General features: G+C 43.6%; 1 protein-coding gene across 4 annotated transcripts in view; it reads right to left on the bottom strand.

Annotated features, from left to right (window-relative positions):
- Positions 1-21,631, bottom strand: part of PLXNA2 (plexin A2) — a 627,239-nt gene that overhangs the window by 33,552 nt on the left and 572,056 nt on the right. For all 4 annotated transcript variants that reach the window (XM_061632052.1, XM_061632055.1, XM_061632053.1 and 1 more), the window contains 4 exons: positions 9,617-9,683; positions 7,444-7,590; positions 5,184-5,343; positions 4,412-4,515 (listed from right to left, as the gene is read on the bottom strand). In XM_061632052.1, the coding sequence (XP_061488036.1) occupies positions 4,412-4,515; positions 5,184-5,343; positions 7,444-7,590; positions 9,617-9,683 (478 nt within the window). The remainder of the gene's footprint in view (positions 1-4,411; positions 4,516-5,183; positions 5,344-7,443; positions 7,591-9,616; positions 9,684-21,631) is intronic.

Raw genomic sequence — 21,631 nt, 5'->3', positions numbered from 1 at the left:
TGATTTAATTTTATGGCAGCACTGCATCCAACTCTCCAGCACACATCCCCCAGTACCTTAAAATTACAAGAACTGTGAACAGGATTTATCTTATCTAAAAGAGCAAGCATATCTAGCCTCCTTGTGAGGACTGAACATAGTGCCACTGGTGCGATATCATATGGACCTGCTCACCTATTGAGATCTTCATCAATCTGTCTAACCAACGAAGCTTCACTTTTTGTTGTTGTTGCTGTCTAGAATTCCCTACTACTTCCCCCTCTACCTTGCTATACTTTGCATTCTCCTTTTTCATCCTGCTCTTCTCCCTTCTGTATAGCTCCTATGATGAGCCCCCTTTCTTCTTTTCCTTTTCCTTTCTGAAATCCTGATATCCTCCCATTAACAGATATGGAGAGAATCTCACCAGAACAGTTAGCTCTAGCTTGTTTGGATGGTAGACTTCTGACCATACAGCTGCTCTAACACTATTGCTCTTGGATCTCATTCACTGGTTGGGGGCAGGGAGGGCAGCAGGCTCTTATTTTTAAGTCCAATTTTCCTCTTGGAAGGATGGAGCACCTAATAATTAGCACAGCAGGGGGGAATGGGTGTGCGTGTGTCACTGTCACACAATTAGTAAAATGAAACTGCGCAGAAAGTAAAAGTAATAAACAAAACAACAAATGTAGCTAGACTGCAATGTGGGACTGTACTATAAGACACCTCCCCTGCATATTCAGGGGGATAGTCAGTGCTGATAGGTGGGTTAGGATATTATTTACATTTGGACTACTGCAATGCATTATATGTGGGCCTGACTTTGAAAACAGTTCAGAAACTGCAATTCTAAAATTGGGCTATAAGATTGGTAATTCTGAGTGGGTGTTTTATTGTATTAGGCCAATGTTTTGTCAGGTTTGTTTCAGGTCCAATTTAAAGTGCTAGTCTTAAATGGCTTGGGACCAGGTAACTTGCAAGATCGGATTTTCCCATCTATATCTATTGAGAACACTAAGATCCTCTTCAGAGGTCCTGTTCTGTGTGCACCTGCCAAGTAAAATAAGATGGGTGGCTACTAGGGACAAGGCATTTTTGGTGGTGGCACCCTGACTTTGGAATAGCCTCTCCAGAGAGGCTTGTTTGGCACCTTCCTTATGGCCTTTTCCATGCCAAATGAAAAACTTTTCATTGTCCAAGCCTTTGAAATAATTTCTTATTTTAAAATGTGGACTCAATGCCTGATGTATAATTGGTCTTTACCTCTTTCTTTGTGGGTGAAAAAAGTTTGTATGGTGCTATTTATTTGTTTTGCTTTATCATTTTAATCTTGAACGTTAATATTTTATTTCTTTTAAGCTGCCCGCATGTTATTGTGTTGCCTATATAAATACAGTAAGTAATAAAATCATATCTGGGGCTCTTCAGTCCTTCATCCATATATTGGTTAGGATTCAGAAGCTTAGCTTCAGGAACAGAACTTCATCATTACCCTTCAGAACACTCCCCCCTTCATTAACATCTGGATATTTAAAAAAGAATTAATGGGAAACTGGATAAAGCCAGAGGAGAACCACCTGTCAGCAAGTTCCTTTCCTTTCCCATAGGAAAATGTGAAGCAGCTGCAACACAATCATTCTTTTAATCTTTCCTTCACCTGTCAAATATTCCTAACCATTGGCTCACTGGTGGTTAGATAACCCTATCTCAGCAAGGGTTAAATCTGCTCTCTCAGTCTAGTGCACTCTCTATTTCACCCTAATCAGTAGCTGCAATTGAAAATTCATTGAATTCCTCTGCCATGCAATCCTTGTCTGGACAATGTCATTGGCACACATTACAATGCTGAATCCTTTGGGGAAATGGGGTTATCAAGCAGTGAATTGCAAGGACTGCAGAGGTTGCCAGATGCCGCATCTAGGAGAGTGGCTCACTTATTTGCTGACTGAAGATAAATAAATGGTTTATGCAGATGACACCAACAGTATATATGGCCCCAGATATCCCTGTAATAGACACAAAACCTACTAGAGAACTAGCAAAAATAGAAGGCAAGGTAGGAAACCTAGATTGCTATGCAAAGCACACTTATTGGGGAAAGTTTAACTTAACTCATCTGGGCTTACCTCTCAATAAGCACTGTATTCACCTGGGTGGTTTGTGACCATCAGAAAGTGATTTTTATTTCACTTGGCTTATAGAGAGACCTGGATCATGCAAAGGATTCAACATGTATTCAGCTTCCTGGACAACACAATTTAGCAAGACTGATTTTAAATTTTGCTAAATATAGTAAAATGCTGTACACTTGTCAGGCCTTTTCTGTTATCCAGTGTTACATTTGCAAGCACATAACTTAACTGACACACAGACGTGAATAACACATGTTTGCATTGAAAGAAAGGCATTGGTAACCTAATTTCTGGTACTGAAAATACCACATTCCTGCAATGTGTTCACTTGTCTGATTTCCAGATGGCCAGTGGATCACGGATCATTATGGGAAATAGAGTCCAATAACAATGAGAGCTAATAAGAAGAGTAGTGTAAGGAGAAAGCAACATAGGAGTGCAGGGATGCTGTGCATGTCTATGACTAACATAGAAATGCTTTGTATTCCCACACAGAAAATGTTCACAAATAGCACTAACTTTAATGATTACTGTGATTACTGGAGAGTGGGGCTACAGTGCTGACCCCACAGCTTTCTCTCCCTGCCCCAACGTTGATGTGCTAAGCATGGACACCACCAGGGGGGATGCCTTTGTGCAGAGACCTCAGTGTGTATAGACTTTAGTGTGAGTGAGAACCTTGCGCAATCAGGGTTCTATCACTGAGGAAATCTTCATGCAAAGTGGTCCACATGTCCTCTTTCTAGGCTTTCCTTCTGCCAATGACCATGCTCAGCACATGGATGGCGGAACTGGGGGAAACAAGCCAGTGACTGATGCAACTTCACTCCCTGCTAATCTTGTGAAGGATTCTTTATGCGTCCAATGTGTGAAGGGATCTGAGGATGTACATGCGGTCAAATAACATTTGGGATACCCAGTGTCCAGCATTTTAGGTATTAATTGATGTGCTTATTGGGCTAAACAATGCAAATTCCCCTTTCTTTTTTATTTCTATGCTTGAAGGTTTGTGGACATCACCACAGGGTAAGAGGTGAATTGTGCTATGCACCCTGCCTCCTGACTAACCAATGGAAAGGATGACTTCTGTGATGTGGACAGCAGATTGCTGCCACCTCCCAACAGACTAATTGTAAAGGAAAGCCACCACATGGTTTTGTAATTAGCTACATTTATGTCAAACTGAAAAGAGCTTCTGAAAGAACAAGTGGTAAGAAAATCTGTTCTTCTTTAGAAGATACTGCACCCAGAAGAATTAATATATCCATAGAATTTATGGCAAGCGGGGTAACAATATATTTTTGTATGATCTCCTGCACAATATAGACCTGATAACAACCACACACTCTTCCTGGATTAAATGCCTGTGTGAACAAGACTCAATGTCTCACCATCTTTGGTGAATAATTAAAAAAGTTACTGAGTGGGAGGTTTCAGTTGATATGAATGAAAAGTCCACTGGGGGGAAAAAAAAGGATAAAGCATATCTGCTCATTGGAATGTTGTTCCACCTAGGACTGATATAGTTCCATTCCAATACACCCATTTCTTGTGTAGCACTCCAGACTTCGATAAGCAGATGGACTTGGCTGAGTACTCATACTTGATGATCTGCAGCGTAACATAATTAACTTCCTCCTAGCTGATGCACGCTTTGTTTAATTAGTACTGAATTTGCAGGTGGGGCAATGGGACTACAACCCAAATGATTTGCTCAAAGTCACAGATTGGCTCTGTGGCAGAACAGGGAACTGAGTCCAGATCCTCACAGTATGGAGACAGTGACATATGAAATAGCTCAGTCTTGCTAAATTGAGCTGTAGTACACCTTTGTATGTGTGAACTAGTAGAAAACCAATTGCCCATGCAGCCTGGTATCTTGGGACATTTGTTCTGACTATCACTCTATCCCGCTGCATCATCTGCAGCCCATAGCAGATTTCACCCCCATGCTCCCCTCTCACATTCCAGCCCTTCATTTCTGATACAGCAGCTATTGCACTGACCTCCGCATCCATAGTGCTGGGAGCTGAGCTCCTCTGCATATGCTGTCTGTCTTGTGAACACAGCTGGCATTTTTAATTTAGTCAATTTTCAGCTCTGCTTGTTCCTGTTAGAAGTGTGTCAGGGCTGTTTTCTCTTTTAATACGTGAACACAATGAACCATTCTGATTTATCATAAGAATGTGACTCTCCCTGACTGTCTTGTTAGAGGAGATTCAGAGGAATTAAATTTCTGGGTTTTTGCTTTGTCTGCTACTCAGTTGATGTAGGCTGCATGCTAGGCTTTGCTTGCTTACCTGATAATGAATCAGGGTGTTTAGCCGCTTCCAGTCACCCTCAATCTTTGTGGTGATGTCTTCATCCTGAAGGACCACTCGTGCTATTCGGCCTTGCCGCCACTCTGTAGGGGAAGCGAGGGCATATAAGACAATCAAGGACAGAAGTACAGGCATCAAAATGGGACATGGGCTGTCTGAAATGCTGATCCTCCAAGAAAGGAAGAATGGGTGAAATTCTCCTCCTATTATTTTTATTTTTTATTTTATTGTAAGATTACTTACCCACCCTTCACCAAAATATACAATTATAAAAACCATACAAAACCACTGCAGTTATAAAAAGCTGTTGCTATTGCTCCAGACACCTCAGACAATCCCAATATTGCAGAGGTACACTACAGACCCAAGTTTGCCTTTTCACACCTGTATAGCAAGCTTTCTGAATGTGCCTTGTAGAATTAGGCAGCATGATTTCTTAACATTCAAAGACAATACTTTTTAGGGGTAGTGGAGGAACCTGACATAAGACTCATTGGGAACAGTGCCAAAAAAAAGTGCTGCCCTGGGTTCCTGCTGGGAGGAAGGGCAGGATATAAATCAAGTAATAAATAATATTTTTTTTTAAAAAAAGGACTAGTCTTTAGTAGTCTTATTACAGAAATAATATCTATACTGTACAGTTGCTCTAAACAATCCTTGAATATGGCACACCTCTCAAAGACATATCTCAATCCCACCTCCCATTCCATATGTAACTCTTTCCCTTCTCACAAAGCAGGGATGTTCCTACCCAAGTCCATGTCGACAGCTCGCGGCCTTTGTGAGTATGGGACATTTTTATATACTGCATCCAGAATCTTCTCTTTGACCTGAGTAATAGTGTCACAATTCAGCACCTTCACAGGAATCTCAGGACTGTTCTCATTGTCAGGATTCACACAGTTCAAGATCTAGAAAGGAGAAGAAAAAAAATCAGAATATTAAGATGACAATTGTCTATGTACAAATACTGTAGTTCTCTCTGTTCCTTGCATACGGATCAAGTACAGAACGCTTTTGAAAGTCTGCTTCACCTCTTCAACTTAAGGATGGATGGATTGCTCTGACTCCAGTTCACATGCATTTCATTTCTGGACACAAAGAGATTTGTTCTGTCCTGCTTCTGTAGTTAATGTACAGATTTTTAAAAATCCACACAGATGAAATTAAAAATAGGAACTTATGAGGTGCTCTAGGGGCTTTAAAAACTTTTTTCCCATCAGGGCCTGGAACAGCAAGGAAGTGCAGCTGATACCACACAGGCTGCAAACTGGGCAGCAGATGGTTCCTAGTGATGTCAGGATATAATTTTATTTATTTTTATTTATTAAATTTATTAGTCACCCATTTGGCTGGTTGTCCAGCCACTCTGGGTGACGTACAAAATAAAAACATACAAATACATTAAAACATTAAAAATCTCAACAACAATAATAAAACCTAGCCCACCCCAAAAGCCTGCCTGAAGAGCCAGGATTTCAAGGCCCGGCGGAAGCTCATCATAGAGGGGGCATGGCGGAGATCATTTGGGAGGGAATTCAAGTGGGGTCCACAATTGAAAAAGCCCTCTCCCTAGTCCTCACCAGTCTAGCTGTTTTAACTGGTGCGATAGAGAGAAGGGCTTTTGAGGCTGATCTTGTTGGGTGGCATCGCTGCTGATGCTGGAGGCACTCCTTCAGATAGACTGGGCCAAAACCATATAGGGTTTTAAAGTCAGAACCAACACCTTGAATTGGGCCCGGAAAACAACCGGTAACCAGTGCAACTCCTTTAGCACTGGAGTGAGGTGATCTTGCCGGCGGCTGCCTTTAATCAGGCGAGCCGCCGCATTCTGTACCAGTTGCAGCTTCCAAACCGTTTTCAAGGGTAACCCCACGTACAGCGCATTGCAGTAGTCTAGGTGAGAGGAGACCAGGGCATGTACCACTGATGGCAGCAGATGATTGGGAAGGTAGGGGCGCAGCCTCCGTATCAGATGGAGTTGATACAGCGCTGCCTGGCTCACAGATGAGACCTGAGCCTCCATGGACAGCTGGGAGTCAAGAATGACCCCCAGGCTGTGGACCTGGTCTTTCAGGGCCAGTTGTACCCCATTGAGCACCAGGTCAACATCCCCCAACCTTCCCTTGTCTCCCACAAACAGTACCTCTGTTTTGTCAGGGTTCAGCTTCAGCTTATTCCTTCCCATCCAGCCATTCAGGCACATTGTATGGGGAAAAGCATATGGTTGCCAGCATTGACTCATGGTGGTCATTATATTATTCCCATACATTGTCTCTGGGAGGACAGAATGTCATCACATCCAGATGATTCAAGGGGCATTTGTGGACCTATTTAGATCCTCCATGGCAGCAGCCACCTCCTAGCTCCGAGCAGCTTCTAACTTTAAAAAAGGGGGGGAGGCGGAAGGGAGGGGATAAAAGCCCTTGGACTACCTTGTGGAGGAACTGGGTGAGATGTTGATTCCCTAAACAATCCACAATCCAAATGACATATTAGTCCAAGAGGTGGAGATCATGCAAGTCCACTCTGGGATGTCTTTCCTAATTCCTTCCCCATCACCTACTTCAACTATACATATAAACAGCCAATAAATCATGGAATTTCAGTCACAATTTCAAAAATTAGAATTAGAACTAGCTGAGATTCTTGACTGCCCATTTTCATTTTGGACTTATATAGAATCTGAAGGGATTTGTCCTAGCACTGAAAGTGATGGGCTGACTTTAAACTATAAGTGCTGATTCTCTGTTTTTATTCACAGACATGCTCTATTAGGGCTGACTGGGCTTTACATTTTTTTCTCAGGAAGCTTCTCTGCTTTGATATATGCTCAGTATTTCCACTGTAAGAATCACCATGAAAATGTCCACTATTATGCAGAGGGCCTGGAGCATTAAAAAAAATCATTGCCACTTAGCTTCCCAGTTCAGTCCAGGGGATTCAGTACTTTTTATGTTCCCCATGATGGTTGGTGCCAGCATAAATTGTTCAAGAAGGCACCCACTCACTAGAGTTTTGTACTCAATCTGCTGCCGGATCAGCTTGTCCTCACTCAGGGAATAACGTGCCTCCCCCGTAATAGCATCAATTGGACCTTTTTCCATCTGTTGCTTGATAGCGCAGTACAACATGAAGAGCGGCTCTCCAGCACATTCCTGTTTGACACAGAACACAAGAGAACTCACACGCTGACAAAGACAGAACTTGGCAAAGATAGTCAAATTATAGTAAAACAAGCATAATTTCAAAGCAGCTATACAACCCTGCCTTTTTTATTTATTGAGCCTCATAGGCAAAGTTGCCTGATTTGAGCTCGCATATTTTTGGTTTCAAAGGATTACATGATGAGTTGTAGAAATATGTAATCAGAAAGGATGTACCCATGATTTATGTAGTATTTAGTCAGAAAAAAGGAAGTGCCGGCTTTTAGACCTAGTATCTATAGTAGTCAAGTTTCACTGTAGATGTCTTATGATGTCAGGTGATTGACAGGTGGGTAGTCCCACCCACCTGTAAAATGGCCCATGCAGGATTGGTCACTTTTGGAGCCAGCTCACTGGCCAGATCCAATTTTCCACCCTGAGGTAAGGCCATAATATCGCTCAATTCACTGGGCAAGGATCTTGTCAAATAGTATTCTAAATATATTGCTGGCAATGCATTCGATTTGGTTAGTAGCATTAATAGAAACAGAACTAAAAAACAACATGAAATATTTACAGTTGAAGTGTCTAAATAAATTAGAAGTTCAAGAAAAAGAAACCACTTATAACCTCTCATTTGTTGCTCACATTCAATCAGTTGTAAAGTTGTTTTGCTTCTCGTTTTATGATATTGCAAAAATCCACCCACTCCTCTCTGGTCCTTTGGCTAAAACTCTGGTTCATGCTTGACTATTGCAACCTTCTCCTCTCTGGCTTTCCCCCTTAACACCTATGTTTTCTCACCTTGCTCCAAAACTCTGCTGTTAACATTATTCTTTCTGAGACCACATGACACCACTCCTCAAATCCATCCACTTGATGTGTAACTGCATTTGCCCACATCCAACCCTTCACATTCTTGTTTCTTGTGTCAGTCTCTATTATTTTCTCCAATGGTTTATTTTAGATTGTAAGCTTCTTAAGGGCAGGGGCGTCTATTTTTACCTATGGAATTCTGGAAGACATCATGCACACTGATGATGTTCTGTAAACAATCTTCATTCTCCTCCTCCTCATCAAATGTATAAAAAGTGTGTAAATGTCTATTGGACACCAAGATCAAATGGGCTCACACAGATATTTGTAGCCATGTGAAGGAACCATAAACAGTATCCAGTGCCCAAGATGAATATCCAGCTGCTGAGAATACATTAGATGCAGATAAGAGACAAGGGAACTAAACTGCATAGGCCTGAGACCACTTTTCACTTTCAGTCCGTTCTATCTGTGCTTTGAGTTCCCTCTGCTGAGTATGCATATGTGACATTTGTAATGTAATCTAGAATGCCATGTACTAAGGGAACTAGTTTAGGACACACCTGTACCAGAATCCTAAATCATCCTGACTTTTCCCATGGAAGTCCAGGGAAAGTGCAGAGAATTCTTTTGTAGAATTATGGCCTTCTCAAATAATAGCAATACTCAGAATGCATAGCAGGAGGGAAATGGGGACAAAAAGAATCACATTTTAAAATCTCAGATTAGAGAACTAAAGCTGCATCTCTACCTCCATGCTCTCTTCCTGACTATTACTCCGTGTTTCTGGGTTTGGCTCCTGTCAGGCACCTGAAAGGTTAAGACAGGGCTTCTCCAGATGACATGCCTATTGAGCATTCATCCTGATTTGCTTGCATACAACTTATGCAGAGTTTATTGAGCATTTGTTGTATTTGTTTGCAGGGAAGTTGTACAACAATAAGAGTTCATCCTGATTTGCTTATGCGGTATTTACACATCTTCCCATTAATCGTTTGATCGTCCTGCAATTTTCAGTGCATCTCCTAACTGCAGAAAGTCTGGATTTATTGTGCTAGGGCAACAGAGCACTTTAATTCAATTTAGTTGTGCAAACCTAAATTCCTGGTATGTGCTTGAATTCATCATACAAAATACTGACTGTCTAGCGGTGACCACAGAAAATCAACAAAAAAAAGTAACAAACAAAACAGGTTTAGGGTTGAAGTAGCTGGCTGTTTACCTTTAGGAATTTGTGGAGAAGGAAAGCAAACCAATTAGTCAGCATCTTCTCAGCCACTGACTCAGTCCTGGAAAGAGATTAGAAGGTGTTTTATTATGCTCACATAAAAATAAATGAGTAACAGATGTCTATTCTCTGCTCAGTATCACAGCCAATAAGATTATTGGAAAGTGAGAGTGGCTGTAACATTTTTTAAAAAACTATTGTTTATTTATTTAAAGTAAATATATTATTTACAATCAGGGCCAACACCAGCCTGCCACGGACTGAACATCCCAGTCTGATACAGGTGGATCAGGGCTTAAATAAGTCAGCCTGCCCCCCCACTTGTTGCATCAGCACATATGGGCCTGCCATCACCCAACATGGCAGTGGGAGTATCCCCCCCCCTGCAATCTTGGGTGATGGCAGATGTGTGCACTGTGCGGATGTGACAGGTAGGTGGAGTGGGCAGACTTATTTAAACCCCATGCAGTCTATATGGGGGGAGATGCATGGGGGTGTCCGTAAGTTCCCACTTTAAGATCTGCCACAGTGATGGGTTGCTGAGTCTTGCAACCTGACACTGCCATGGATGGCTAAGTGGGAGCTTCACCTGCCCACCCTCTGGGCTGCAGGGTCCCTCTGTCAGGGCCCAACCTGGCCACCCACAGGCGCTGGGCCTATTTACAATGTCTGATACATGTGTTAATATACGTAAAACAAATAACCAGGTGTAAAAACAAACACTAAGCTTCTGTTACACAATCGGACAGCACAAACAGATATCATAAAGTTTCTAGTAATGTATATGGATCTACATTATCTTGCACATATTACACCAATAAATAACGAGAACACACCATTTCTGCACAAAAAGATGACCAGATTCCCTATGTCTTCTAATTCTTACTATATCTGTTAACTTAACCATGCAAACAATATCCCATACCTTTAATATTGTAAAGTTGGTGTTCTCATTTTCTCCCAGTTCTGACTAATTATTCTGGCAGCAGTTAGGAAACGTTGAACTAATTCTCTATCCACTGCTAACACTACATCTTTAACATAACCTAATGTGGGGAATCTTTGGTGTGGGGGACCTATTGCCCTCCAGATGTTACTCAACAACAACTCCCATCATCCCTGGCCATTGGGAACGCTTGCTAGGACTGACTGGGAATTAAACTTCAGCAACATCAGGAGGGCAAAAGATTTCGCAATCTGCAATAACATAATTAAAGGGTCCATTGGCAGAATATATTCTATTATTTTAATTTTACTTATTACATTGACCCAAAATTTCTTAATCTTGGGACAAGCTCCCAAGATATGATGCATCCCAGTATTAATTGCTTTGCACTTCCAACATGAGCTACTAGCTGTACAATAAATATGGCTGAGGCACAGAAGTGTTAAATACCAATGGAAAAGGAACTTATAAAAACTTTACTTCAGGTTCAGACTAGCAGTATGCTGGGGGACATTCTGCCATAACAATTTCCACTGATGTGATTAGGTTTCCTGTCCCAGATCTCTCTCCCAGCTATTTTGATAAAAACATAAGAACCTGCGGGATTGGGCAAATGGCTCATCTAGACTAGCATCCTGTTCTCACAGTGGCCAACCAGATGTCTATGGGAAGCTCACAAGCAAGACCTTTTGATAAGTTTTGACTGTTAAATCTACATTCAAAATAGCTTTATATACTTTACTTAGCAATGTGTTTGTGAGTGTAAGATAACAGGAATGAGTGTAAGATAATGCCCCTAACTGGACTGGTTTAATTTCCCCCTTCCTAATAAATTAAGAATAATATGTGTTCGCCAAGACTCTCCTCTTTACCATCTTTTTCTACTATTGGTTGCTAGGGGGGCAGTGGAATACAAAATTAAGGCTAATATAATTGTATAAGAGATTTCAAATGATGTGGCACTCTATCACACAACATACTTGTGCATTTTATTTTTTATTTTTGATGTTTTTCTGCTTCTTGATGAAATAATGGACAACAGCCACAGCAGCAGACAAAACACTAAGTAACAGAAAGCCATCTGTTGCTAGAAAAATAGCTGAAACAAAGATAAACACAAACCCTACAATGTACTCTGAGGGCAAAACTAAATGTGAACTACCATAGGGATCTGTTGCAATACCCATAGCCACATATGCTATGTGCTATTCTCTATCAAGCTGTGAACTACAATGTTTCAATGTTCCTTTCAGTGGACCATGCAGCCTTAACTATGCATGTTTGCTACAAAGAAAGTTCTTTGGTGTTCAGTCCCACCTTACTGTGAATACGATTGCTGCCTTGGCCACAACTAATATTAGCTGGATGTGTGTATCTAATTCACTAATAGGCAAAAAACCTTGTGGTTTAAGAACATACCTATAGCCAACAGATATTTCTATCAAACTTTAAAAGCAGGGAAATTGGGCAGCTCTGGTGAATGCACCAGGGGAGCAGGAGACCTGACCTCCTCTCTGAGATATTGTACAGCCCTGTAAATTTTTAAAAATGCAAACACAATTTGGGTTGGTCTTTTACAGTCCAATCCACTTGGCAGGTCTGATCATTTGCATGCTTACTGAGTTAATGGGATTTACTCCCAGGCAATCATGCTTAAGACAGGTAAAACTGACCATGAGGAAGGAGAAGAGGGAGAGGAGAGATAAGGAGAAGGAGGAAGAGGGGGAAGGAGGGGATTGGAAGACAATGGGGTTGGAGAAGGGGGCAAACAAAGGGGGAGAGCAGGGGCAAAAGGGAGATGATAAGAGGGAGGAGGAGGGGAGGGCAGGTCTTATTGTTTGCATGCTTATTCAGTTCAATGGGATTTACTGCTGTGCAATCATGTTTAAGATAGGTAAAACTGATCATGGGGAAGGAGGAGAGGGAAGGGGAAGGAGGGGATTGGAAGACGATGAGGGAGGAGGAGGGGAGGGCAGGTTTGATCATTTGCATGCTTTTTGAGTTCACTGGGATTTACTCCTGTGCAATCATGCTTAGGAGAGGTGAAACTGACCTGGGGGAGGGGCAGGAGGAAGGGGGAGGAGATTGGGTGGGTGGGCAGTGAGCAGAGGAAAAGCCCCTTTTTGTTCCGAAAGGAAAACATTGTGAACAGTAACATTCTTTTTCAGCATTTCCCCCACCTTTTTGTTCTACAACAGACACGTGGTCTTCTGTCCAAATTTAAACCAAAGCTGTTCCTGCCCACATCCACACCAGACCTTTATTTCATTTTAGACAGTTATGACTTCCCCCAAAGAATTCTAGAGTTAGCGAAGGGTGCTGAGATTTGCTAGGAGAGGCTCTGTTCTCACAGAGCATCAATCAGAGCAGTTGACTGTTGAACCACTCTGGGAGCCTTCTCTCAGCACTGACTCCAATGCTAAATTTCTTAAATTAATTAAAAATCAGCTAGGCATTTTCTTAACTTTTAAACTGCAGAAGATGAAGGTCAGAGTATGGGGCAAGGTAAGTAATAGAATTACAGGTACTCTGTGGATATGGCTGATTTTTAATTAATTTCAACGAATTATGAGAACTCTTGACAGAAAAAAGTCCAAAAGGAGTCTGGTTTCTCTCTCTCTCTCTTTTTGCAGTTTGAACTCTCTGACTGTTTTGTGTATTGCTATGAACATTTAAAGGGTTGTTAAGCAAGTGTTTCTGAGTTCAGGACTATAGGTTTTGTAAGGTTTTGTTTTGAAATGAACTTATGGGAAGCATCAGAATGGCATGGGGGTATTTTTAATTTACCATTGTGGAATGCAAAAAATCCATGCTGGCTACAGTATACAGCCACTCTTGTGGCTGTATAATATCTGCTATGTGTGCAACAGCACACACAGAGTTAGGCTCTGAACACACTAGTTGCTAGAGCAAGATGTTTCCATTAACCACATTTGGAGGTGGATTGGGTTGATCTGCTGATCAGTTGCAAAATCTCTTTGAAGCTGAATTATTTAAAAAAAACATTCAAGCTGCTCCCACCAGGTTTGACAGTAAAAAGGGCTGTGTTTGACTAGTGCGTGCCCCCATTTTCAGAAGAGAGAGGTGGAAACACACTGGAAGTAGCAGAACAGTGAGTGTTTTTCTACTCTTAAATATCTTTTTAAGTTTGGAGATATAAAAATTGTATGAAGAGCAACAAAAATCGTATGAAGAGCCTCTCCTAATTGCATCAGGAATAGTGTATTTCAAGGCCCGGTGCTAACATTAGGAGCATCAACTATGCATTCATTTGACCAAGCATTAGCTAGTATACATGCGACTTATACCTGGGGAACCTGAATTCAAGTCCTGTGCAACTCAAAGTTCTGTCACTGAGTGGCCTTCGGGCAAGTCACATTCTCTCATCCTGGCTTACCTGATGATGGTTGTTGTGAGGCTAAAACAACTTTCCCCAACATGTTGCCTTCCAGACATATTGGACTACAACTCCTATCACACCAGCCAGCACAGCTGATGGGTGTCACAGTCCAAAACATCTGGAGGGCAACGGTTGGGGAAGGCTGGGCTAAAAGGAGGAAGGGTGGGAACAAATGGAACACATATAATAATAGTAATTGTTAGCAAATGTCAATTTCCCGCCTTTAGGATTTCTGAAAATGTGATTGCAATACATTCCAGCAAAAAGAAGGGGGGGGAAGGAACAAGAAAAAATGACTCTAATGCTATGGCTTATGAATGCTGGATGGTCCCACTCTTGATTTTTGATCAATCAGAATTGGAAAGTCAATCTGGTGCTTTTGTCCCTTGCCCTGTTCCTCCCACACTTTCAGCACAAAGTAAATACAGATTGCTCATGAACTGAAAGTAACAAAGCCCAGCTGACAGTCCATCACCAGCCCCTCTGAAGGGGATGCCTGGTGGAGCTGTAACTTCTCACACGTGGTGCAAATTATACCCTGTGGTTCAGTAAATCACTGGAATTTGTGGCTGGTGGCAATCAAGGACAGCAAAGTGACAATGGCAGGGGAAATTACAGCTTTTTTCAAGGGCCACACCCAGCACTAGCTCCCCACATTGCACCCAAGATTATCTCTAATTTAAATACAATGGTTCTTAATGATAGTTTTTAATGCCTGCTCCGCAGGATTGCTGATTTCTCTTTAAAAGATATATGGCCTCTGTTCCTGGGAAATGAGGAAGATTTTGAAAGATGTATCAATGAAAGGAGTGGAGTTCCTTTTCTCACTACGTGCTTAGCCAGAGTGTTCATAGAGCAGCTGTAGATGAGCTACTTCATTTATTACCAGCTGTGCAAGCCAAAAACATTCTCAAATGAAGCTTTTACAAGGCAGGCTGATATCGTTTATATGTGTAGCTCCTACAGACTTTCTTCCATAGGACACTGATGGGTAGCAATGCTTACCCGTCTGACTCCCCCACTCCCAACAAACAGCATTGCCATGCATCATTCAGCTGCACATTGTCCTGAAATTATATGCTAGGATGTTGTTTTCTCAAATGACAAGAAAGTGTAGAGTGATTTAGTAGGAATCCTTTTTCTTAGATTAACTGGTCAAGTGAGATCCAGAAAACACTTTCCCCTGCCTTATACATCAATAATCATTTTGTAAATCACCCAGAGAGCTTTGGCTATGGGGCGGTATATAAGCAGTAATAATAATAATAATCATCATCAGAAGAAGCAGAAGCAGAAGAAATTTACAACAACTGGCATGGGTGTTTTTCAAGTAGAGTTTCAGGCATGGCTCTTCACTGCTTTATGAGTGAATGCGATGTTCTAGAGATTTCTCTTTATATAGTGAAAGGAGGAGCCACTGCTCAGCAGGAGAGCAAATAGTTTAATAATAATAATAATAATAAAATTTTATTTTTATGCCGCCTATCTGGCCGAGTCAACGGCCACTCTAGGTGGCGCACATAAATTAAAATAAAATACAGCATATAAATACAATATAAATACGACATATAAATACAGTCTTCAACTAATCAACCCACCCACATCTGTACGTTATATACTAAAATTTGCTAGGGATCCTGTATGCCCACTGAAATAGCCACGTTTTTAATCCTTGGCGAAAGCCTACCAAGGAGGGAGCATGGCGAAGATCGTATGGGAGAGAGTTCCAGAGGGTGGGGGCCACAATCGAGAATGCCCTCTCTCTAGTCCGCACCAGCCTGGTTGTTTTCACTGGCGGGACCGAGAGAAGGTCTTGTGAGGCTGATCTTGTAAGGCGGCACATTTGGTGATGTTGGAGGCGCTCCTTTAGATAAACTGGACCGAAACCGTGTAGGGCTTTAAAGGTTAACACCAACACCTTGAATTGGGCTCGGTAGACAACTGGTAACCAGTGTAGGTCTTCTAACACTGGAGTGATGTGATCCCAGTGGCGGCCATTCTTAATCAGCCGTGCCGCCGCATTTTGTACCAGTTGTAATTTCCGAACCGTCTTCATGGGTAGCCCAACGTAGAGCGCATTACAGTAGTCTAAGCGAGAGGAGACCAGGGCATGCACTACTCATGGGAGCAGATGAACCGGAAGATAGGGTCACAGCCTCTGTATCAGGTGTAGCTGATACCAAGCTGCCCGGCTCACTGCTAACACCTGAGCCTCCATGGACAGCTTGGAGTCAAGAACGATCCCGAGGCTGCGGACCTGGTCCTTTAGGGGCAATCTTACCCCATTCAACACCAGGTCGATATCTCCCAATCTTCTCTTGTCTCCCACAAGCAGTATCTTGGTCTTGTCGGGGTTCAGTTTCAGCCTGTTTCCTCCCATCCATTCACTTACGGACTCCAGGCACTTGGAAATGGTATCCACAGCCAACTCCGGTGAGGACTTAAATGAGAGATAGAGCTGAGTGTCATCCGCATATTGGTGGCACTGCAACCCAAATCTCCTGATGATAGCTCCCAGCGGCTTTACATAGATGTTAAATAGCATGGGAGAGAGGATAGAGCCCTGTGGCACACCACAATTAAGAGGCCAAGGGTCCGAAACCTCCTCTCCCAATGCTACCCGTTGGTGCCTGTCAGAGAGATAGGAACGGAACCACCGTAGAACAGTGCCTCCAATTCCCATTCCCTCCAGGCGACCCAGGAGGATACCATGGTCGACGGTATCAAAAGCCGCTGAGAGATCAAGGAGGACGAGGAATGAGCATTCACCCCTATCCAACGCCCTCCTCAAATCATCCACCAGAGCGACCAAGGCTGTTTCAGTTCCATGACCAGTCCTGAAGCCTGATTGGAATGGATCTAAGTAATCTGCTTCCTCCAAGTGTGTCTGTAACTGTTTGGCCACCACACGTTCAATCACCTTGCCCAAAAATGGTAGATTGGAGACTGGGCGAAAGTTATTCAAATGTTACATTCCTGCTGGCATCTCTGTTTAAAAGATTTCAAGCAGGAGGACTTGGTAAGTACAGGTATGTGACAAAGCCTATTTAAAATATTATTTTTCTTGACACTGAGATTAATTTTCCTGGTCTAATAATGTTATGGAGTCTTCCATATTGCACTAATCAAAGCGTAAATCGTATCTTATTATGCTGTACCAAAAAAACCCCCACAAGCCAACAAATTCTGAGTCACGGAGACTGAATTGTCTAAGAAGTGTTTCCCAACCGTCTTCAAAGGCAGCCCCACGTAGAGTGCATTGCAGTAATCTAACTTGGAGGTTACCAGAGCATGGACAACTGAAGCCAGGTTATCCCTGTCCAGATAGGGGCATAGCTGGGCTACCAACCGAAGTTGGTAGAAGGCACTCTGTGCCACCGAGGCTACCTGAGCCTCAAGTGACAGAGATGGTTCTAGGAGAACCCCCAAACTACAAACCTGCTCCTTCAGGGGGAGTGCAACCCCATCCAGAACAGGTTGGACATCCACTATCTGGTCAGGAGAACCACCCACTAGCAGCATCTCAGTCTTGTCTGGTTTGAGCCTCAGTTTATTAGCCCTCATCCAGTCCATTGTCGTAGCCAGGCACCGGTTCAGCACATTGACAGCCTCACCTGAAGAAGATGAAAAGGAGAAATAGAGCTGCATGTCATCAGCATACTGATGGCAACGCACTCCAAAGCTCCAGATGACCGCACCCAATGTTTTCATGTCAATGTTGAACAGCATGGGGGACAGAACTGACCCCGCGGAACCCCATACTGGAGAGCCCAGGGTGCCAAGCAATGTTCCCCAAGCACCACCTTCTGGAGCTGACCTGCCAAGTAGGAGCGGAACCACTGCCATGCAGTCCCTCCCACTCCCAACTCAGCCAGTCATCTCAGAAGGATACCATGGCTGATGGTATCGAAAGCTGGTGAGAGATCAAGGAGAATCAACAGAGTCACACTCCCCCTATCTCTCTCCTGACAAAAGTCATCATAAAGGGCGACCAAGGCTGTTTCCATGCCAAAACCAGGCCTGAAACCCCACTGAAATGGATCCAGATAATCAGTCTCATCCAAGAGTGTCTGGAGCTGGCCTGCCACCACTTGTTCAAGGACCTTGCCAGGAATGGAACATTTGCTACAGGCCTATAGTTAAGATTTTCTGGGTCCAGGGAGGATCTCTTCAGGAGTGGTCTCACTACTGCCTCCTTCAGGCAGCCAGGGACCACCCCCTCTCGCAGAGAGGCATTAATCACTTCCCTGGCCCATCTGGCTGTTCCATCCCTGCTAGAAGGGCAAGGATCCAGCACAGAAGTGGTTGCACAAACCTGTCCAAGCACCTTGTCAACGTCCTCAAGCTGTACCAACTGAAACTCATCCAAGAAATCGGGACAAGGCTGTGCTCTGGACACCTTGCTTGATTCACCTGTTATAACACTGGAGTTTAAGTCTTGGCGGATGCCTAAGTTTTTATCCTGGAAGTGCCTAGCAAATTCATTACAGCCGGCCTCAGATGGTTCTACCATGTCCTTGGGGCCAGCGTGTAATAGCCCCCGGACAATTCTGAAGAGCTCCGCTGGGCAGCATATTGATGATCTGATAGTGGCAGCAAATTTTTTTTTGCTGCCCTCACTGCCCCTAAATATAGTATACCATAGGCACTTACCAGTGTGTAATTGCATCCACCAGGAGTTCGTCCCCATCTGCACTCAAGCCGTCTCCTATATTGTTTCATCGCTCTCAGCTCTGAGATATACCATGGAGCCGTACGAGCTCTACACAGGAGAGGGCGCTCAGGAGCAATCATGTCAATGGCCTGGGTCATTTCTGTATTCCACAGTTCAACTAGGGTTTTGACAGGAGCGCCAGCCCTATCAGCCAGAAAACCCCAGAGCCCTTTGGAAACCATCTGGCTCCATTAGTCTCTGGGGGCGGACCAACTTAATAGGTCCCCCACCCTTGCAGAGGGGAAAGGCTGCTGTAAGTCTAAACTTCAGCAAGCAATCCATGACAGAAGGACTGATATAAGGCCCCCCATTTTCAGATCACTATCTCCATCTCCAGTTGCAAAAACCAAGTCTAGAGTATGCCCTGATATATGTGTTGGGCCAATGGCATATTGGGACAGTTCCATGGTTGTCATGGAAACCATGAAATCCTGAGCCGCCCTGGATAAGGTGGCCTCGATATGGATGTTGACATCCCCCAGAACCAACAGTCTGGGGGATCTCAACAGTACACCTGAGACCACTTCCATCAGCTCAGCTAGGGAATCTGTTGGGCAGCGGGGTGGGTGGTACACCAACAGAATCCCCAGTCTATCCCGCTGACCCAACACTAGGTACAAACACTCCAGACCAGTAGTCACATGGACAGGGTGCTTGCAGAGGGAGATGGAGCTCCTATAGACCACAGCAACTCCCTCTCCGACCCTCAGGTCTACCCTGATGCTGAACCAGGTACCCTGGTGGACATAGCTGGGAGAGACTGACTCCTCCCTGCTCATCCACCCAGGTCTCAGTTACACATGCCAGATCAGCTGCCTCATCCACAATTAAATCATGAATGAGGGAGATTTGGCGTACTGATCTGGCGTTTAGGAGCAGCATCCGGAGGTCTGCAAGCTGGTTGATAGGGCAACCAACAAACCTGCGGGTGTGGGGAGAACTGGAACAAGGCACAGTCGTTAACTTCCTGGGCCACATTCCCCTTACCCGGCAAGTCCTCACAACGCCATATCTCTCTCTACCTGTCACTACACTGATTGGGGACCCCTCAAGTCTCCCCACTTGGCTCTGAGTCCTCTCTCCCAGGCACATGACTCAAGACCCACAAAAAGCCAGGCAATCTGCAAAGCAGGAGCCACCTCACCCAACCAGCTCTATTGCCAACTCGGGAGATAACCAAAGGCACTCCTGCGGCTGATTTCAGTGATCAAGCTGGGAATATAAGTGTTCAGGAGGTCCCTAAGATTCCGTGGACCTAAGTTGTTCAGGGCTTTGTGAATTAATACAAATTAAACAAACAAACAAACAAACAAACAAACCTAGTGGATGGGCAGCCACTGCAGATGTTTAAGAGTAGTGTCACATGTTGTCAGCCATGTGCCACCATCAGCAGTCTGGCTGCTGCATTTTGCACCAGCTGAAGCTTCTGAACCAGGGCTAGGGGCAGCCTCATATGGAGCACATTCCAGTAATCCAGCCTTGAGGTTACCAATGCATGAACTTCAGTAGTCAGGCTATCCCTGTTCAAGGAAGGCCATAGCTGATGAACCAGACAAAGCTGGTAAAAGGCAATCCTAGCCACAGAAAGTACTTGGGCCTCTAGTGACACAGATGAATCCAGGAGTAGCCATAAGCTACAGACCTGCTCCTTCAGAGCGAGCATGATCCCATCCAGAACTGGTAACTTATCGATCTCCCAGACATGGGAATCACCCAGCCAAAGAGCTTCTGTCTTTCCAGGGCTCAAGCACAGTTTATTGGCCCTCGTCCAGTCCACTACAACATTCAGACACTGATCCAGAGCATTAACATCCTCTCCTGATTCAGATGTTATGGAGCAACGGACCTGCGTGTCATCAATATACTGCTGACACCTTGCTCCCCAACTCCAAATGACCGCTCCTAAGGGCTTCATATTGATGTTAAATAGCACTGGGAAGAGAATAGTATCCCAAAGCACAAGTGCCAGGGGTCTGAGGAACATTCACCCAGTGCTACTGTGTGGAGGCGGCCCTGAAGGGAAGAGTGGAACCACATTATACAGTGCCTCTGATACCTATCCCACTGAGTCAAACCAGGAAGATACCACGGTCAATTGTATCAAATACAGCTGGGAGATCGAGCAGAAGTAGCAGGGTCACACGCCCCTGTCTCTCTCACAATAAAGGTCATCCATCAAGACAACCAAAGCTGATTCTGTTCCCAAACTGGGTTTGAATCCAGATTGTAATGAATCTAGATAATCAGTCTCATCTAGGAATACTTGCAGTTGCTCTACAGCCACCTTTCTCTACCACCTTTGCCAACAAAGGGATGTTGGCAACTGGTTTATAGTTGTTACATTCCATTGGGTCCAATGTGGGCTTTGAAAGAAGTGGATGTGCCACTGCCTCTTTAAGGGCAGTGGGCATCATACCATCATGCAAAGATGCATTTACCACATCAGCGATCCATTCAGCGATCCAACTCCGGCTAGCTTTAATAAGCCAGGATAAATAAGGATCTAATGAGTAGGTGGTTGGGCGCATCACAGCATCATCAGGCTGCATTGGCATGAGAGTCAGCTATTCAAAAGAAAAAAGGTCACACATTTGACTGGGTTAGATACATCAAGAGCCATGCAGCTCTTTGCATATTGGCCATTAAAATATAATTAATTCTTATTATTGTGTTCCTAGTGTAATTATTATGATTGTCATCACTGAAAAAGGAATACCTAAATCTGTGCTAATTTTCTTAGTTCCGACAAGAAATATATATACATCTTTCACCACAGTTCTACCCATTATACTAAGTTTCTGCAGCAAGTTTTTAATCCTTTGCATATCATTTTGCCACCCACATCTCACTGTGGTTAGTAGTCTCTGAAATCTTGCCTGTGCTGGAGGTCCCATAAACAGTCCCTTAATACTGGCCTGCCATGTTCTGGAGGGACCTTTGCTATTCTCT

This window comes from Rhineura floridana, chromosome 6 (genome assembly GCF_030035675.1).
Source record: "Rhineura floridana isolate rRhiFlo1 chromosome 6, rRhiFlo1.hap2, whole genome shotgun sequence".
Lineage (NCBI taxonomy): Eukaryota > Metazoa > Chordata > Lepidosauria > Squamata > Rhineuridae > Rhineura > Rhineura floridana.
The sequence above is the reverse complement of the archived record's forward strand: the minus strand, read 5'-3'. Positions and strand labels throughout refer to the sequence as shown.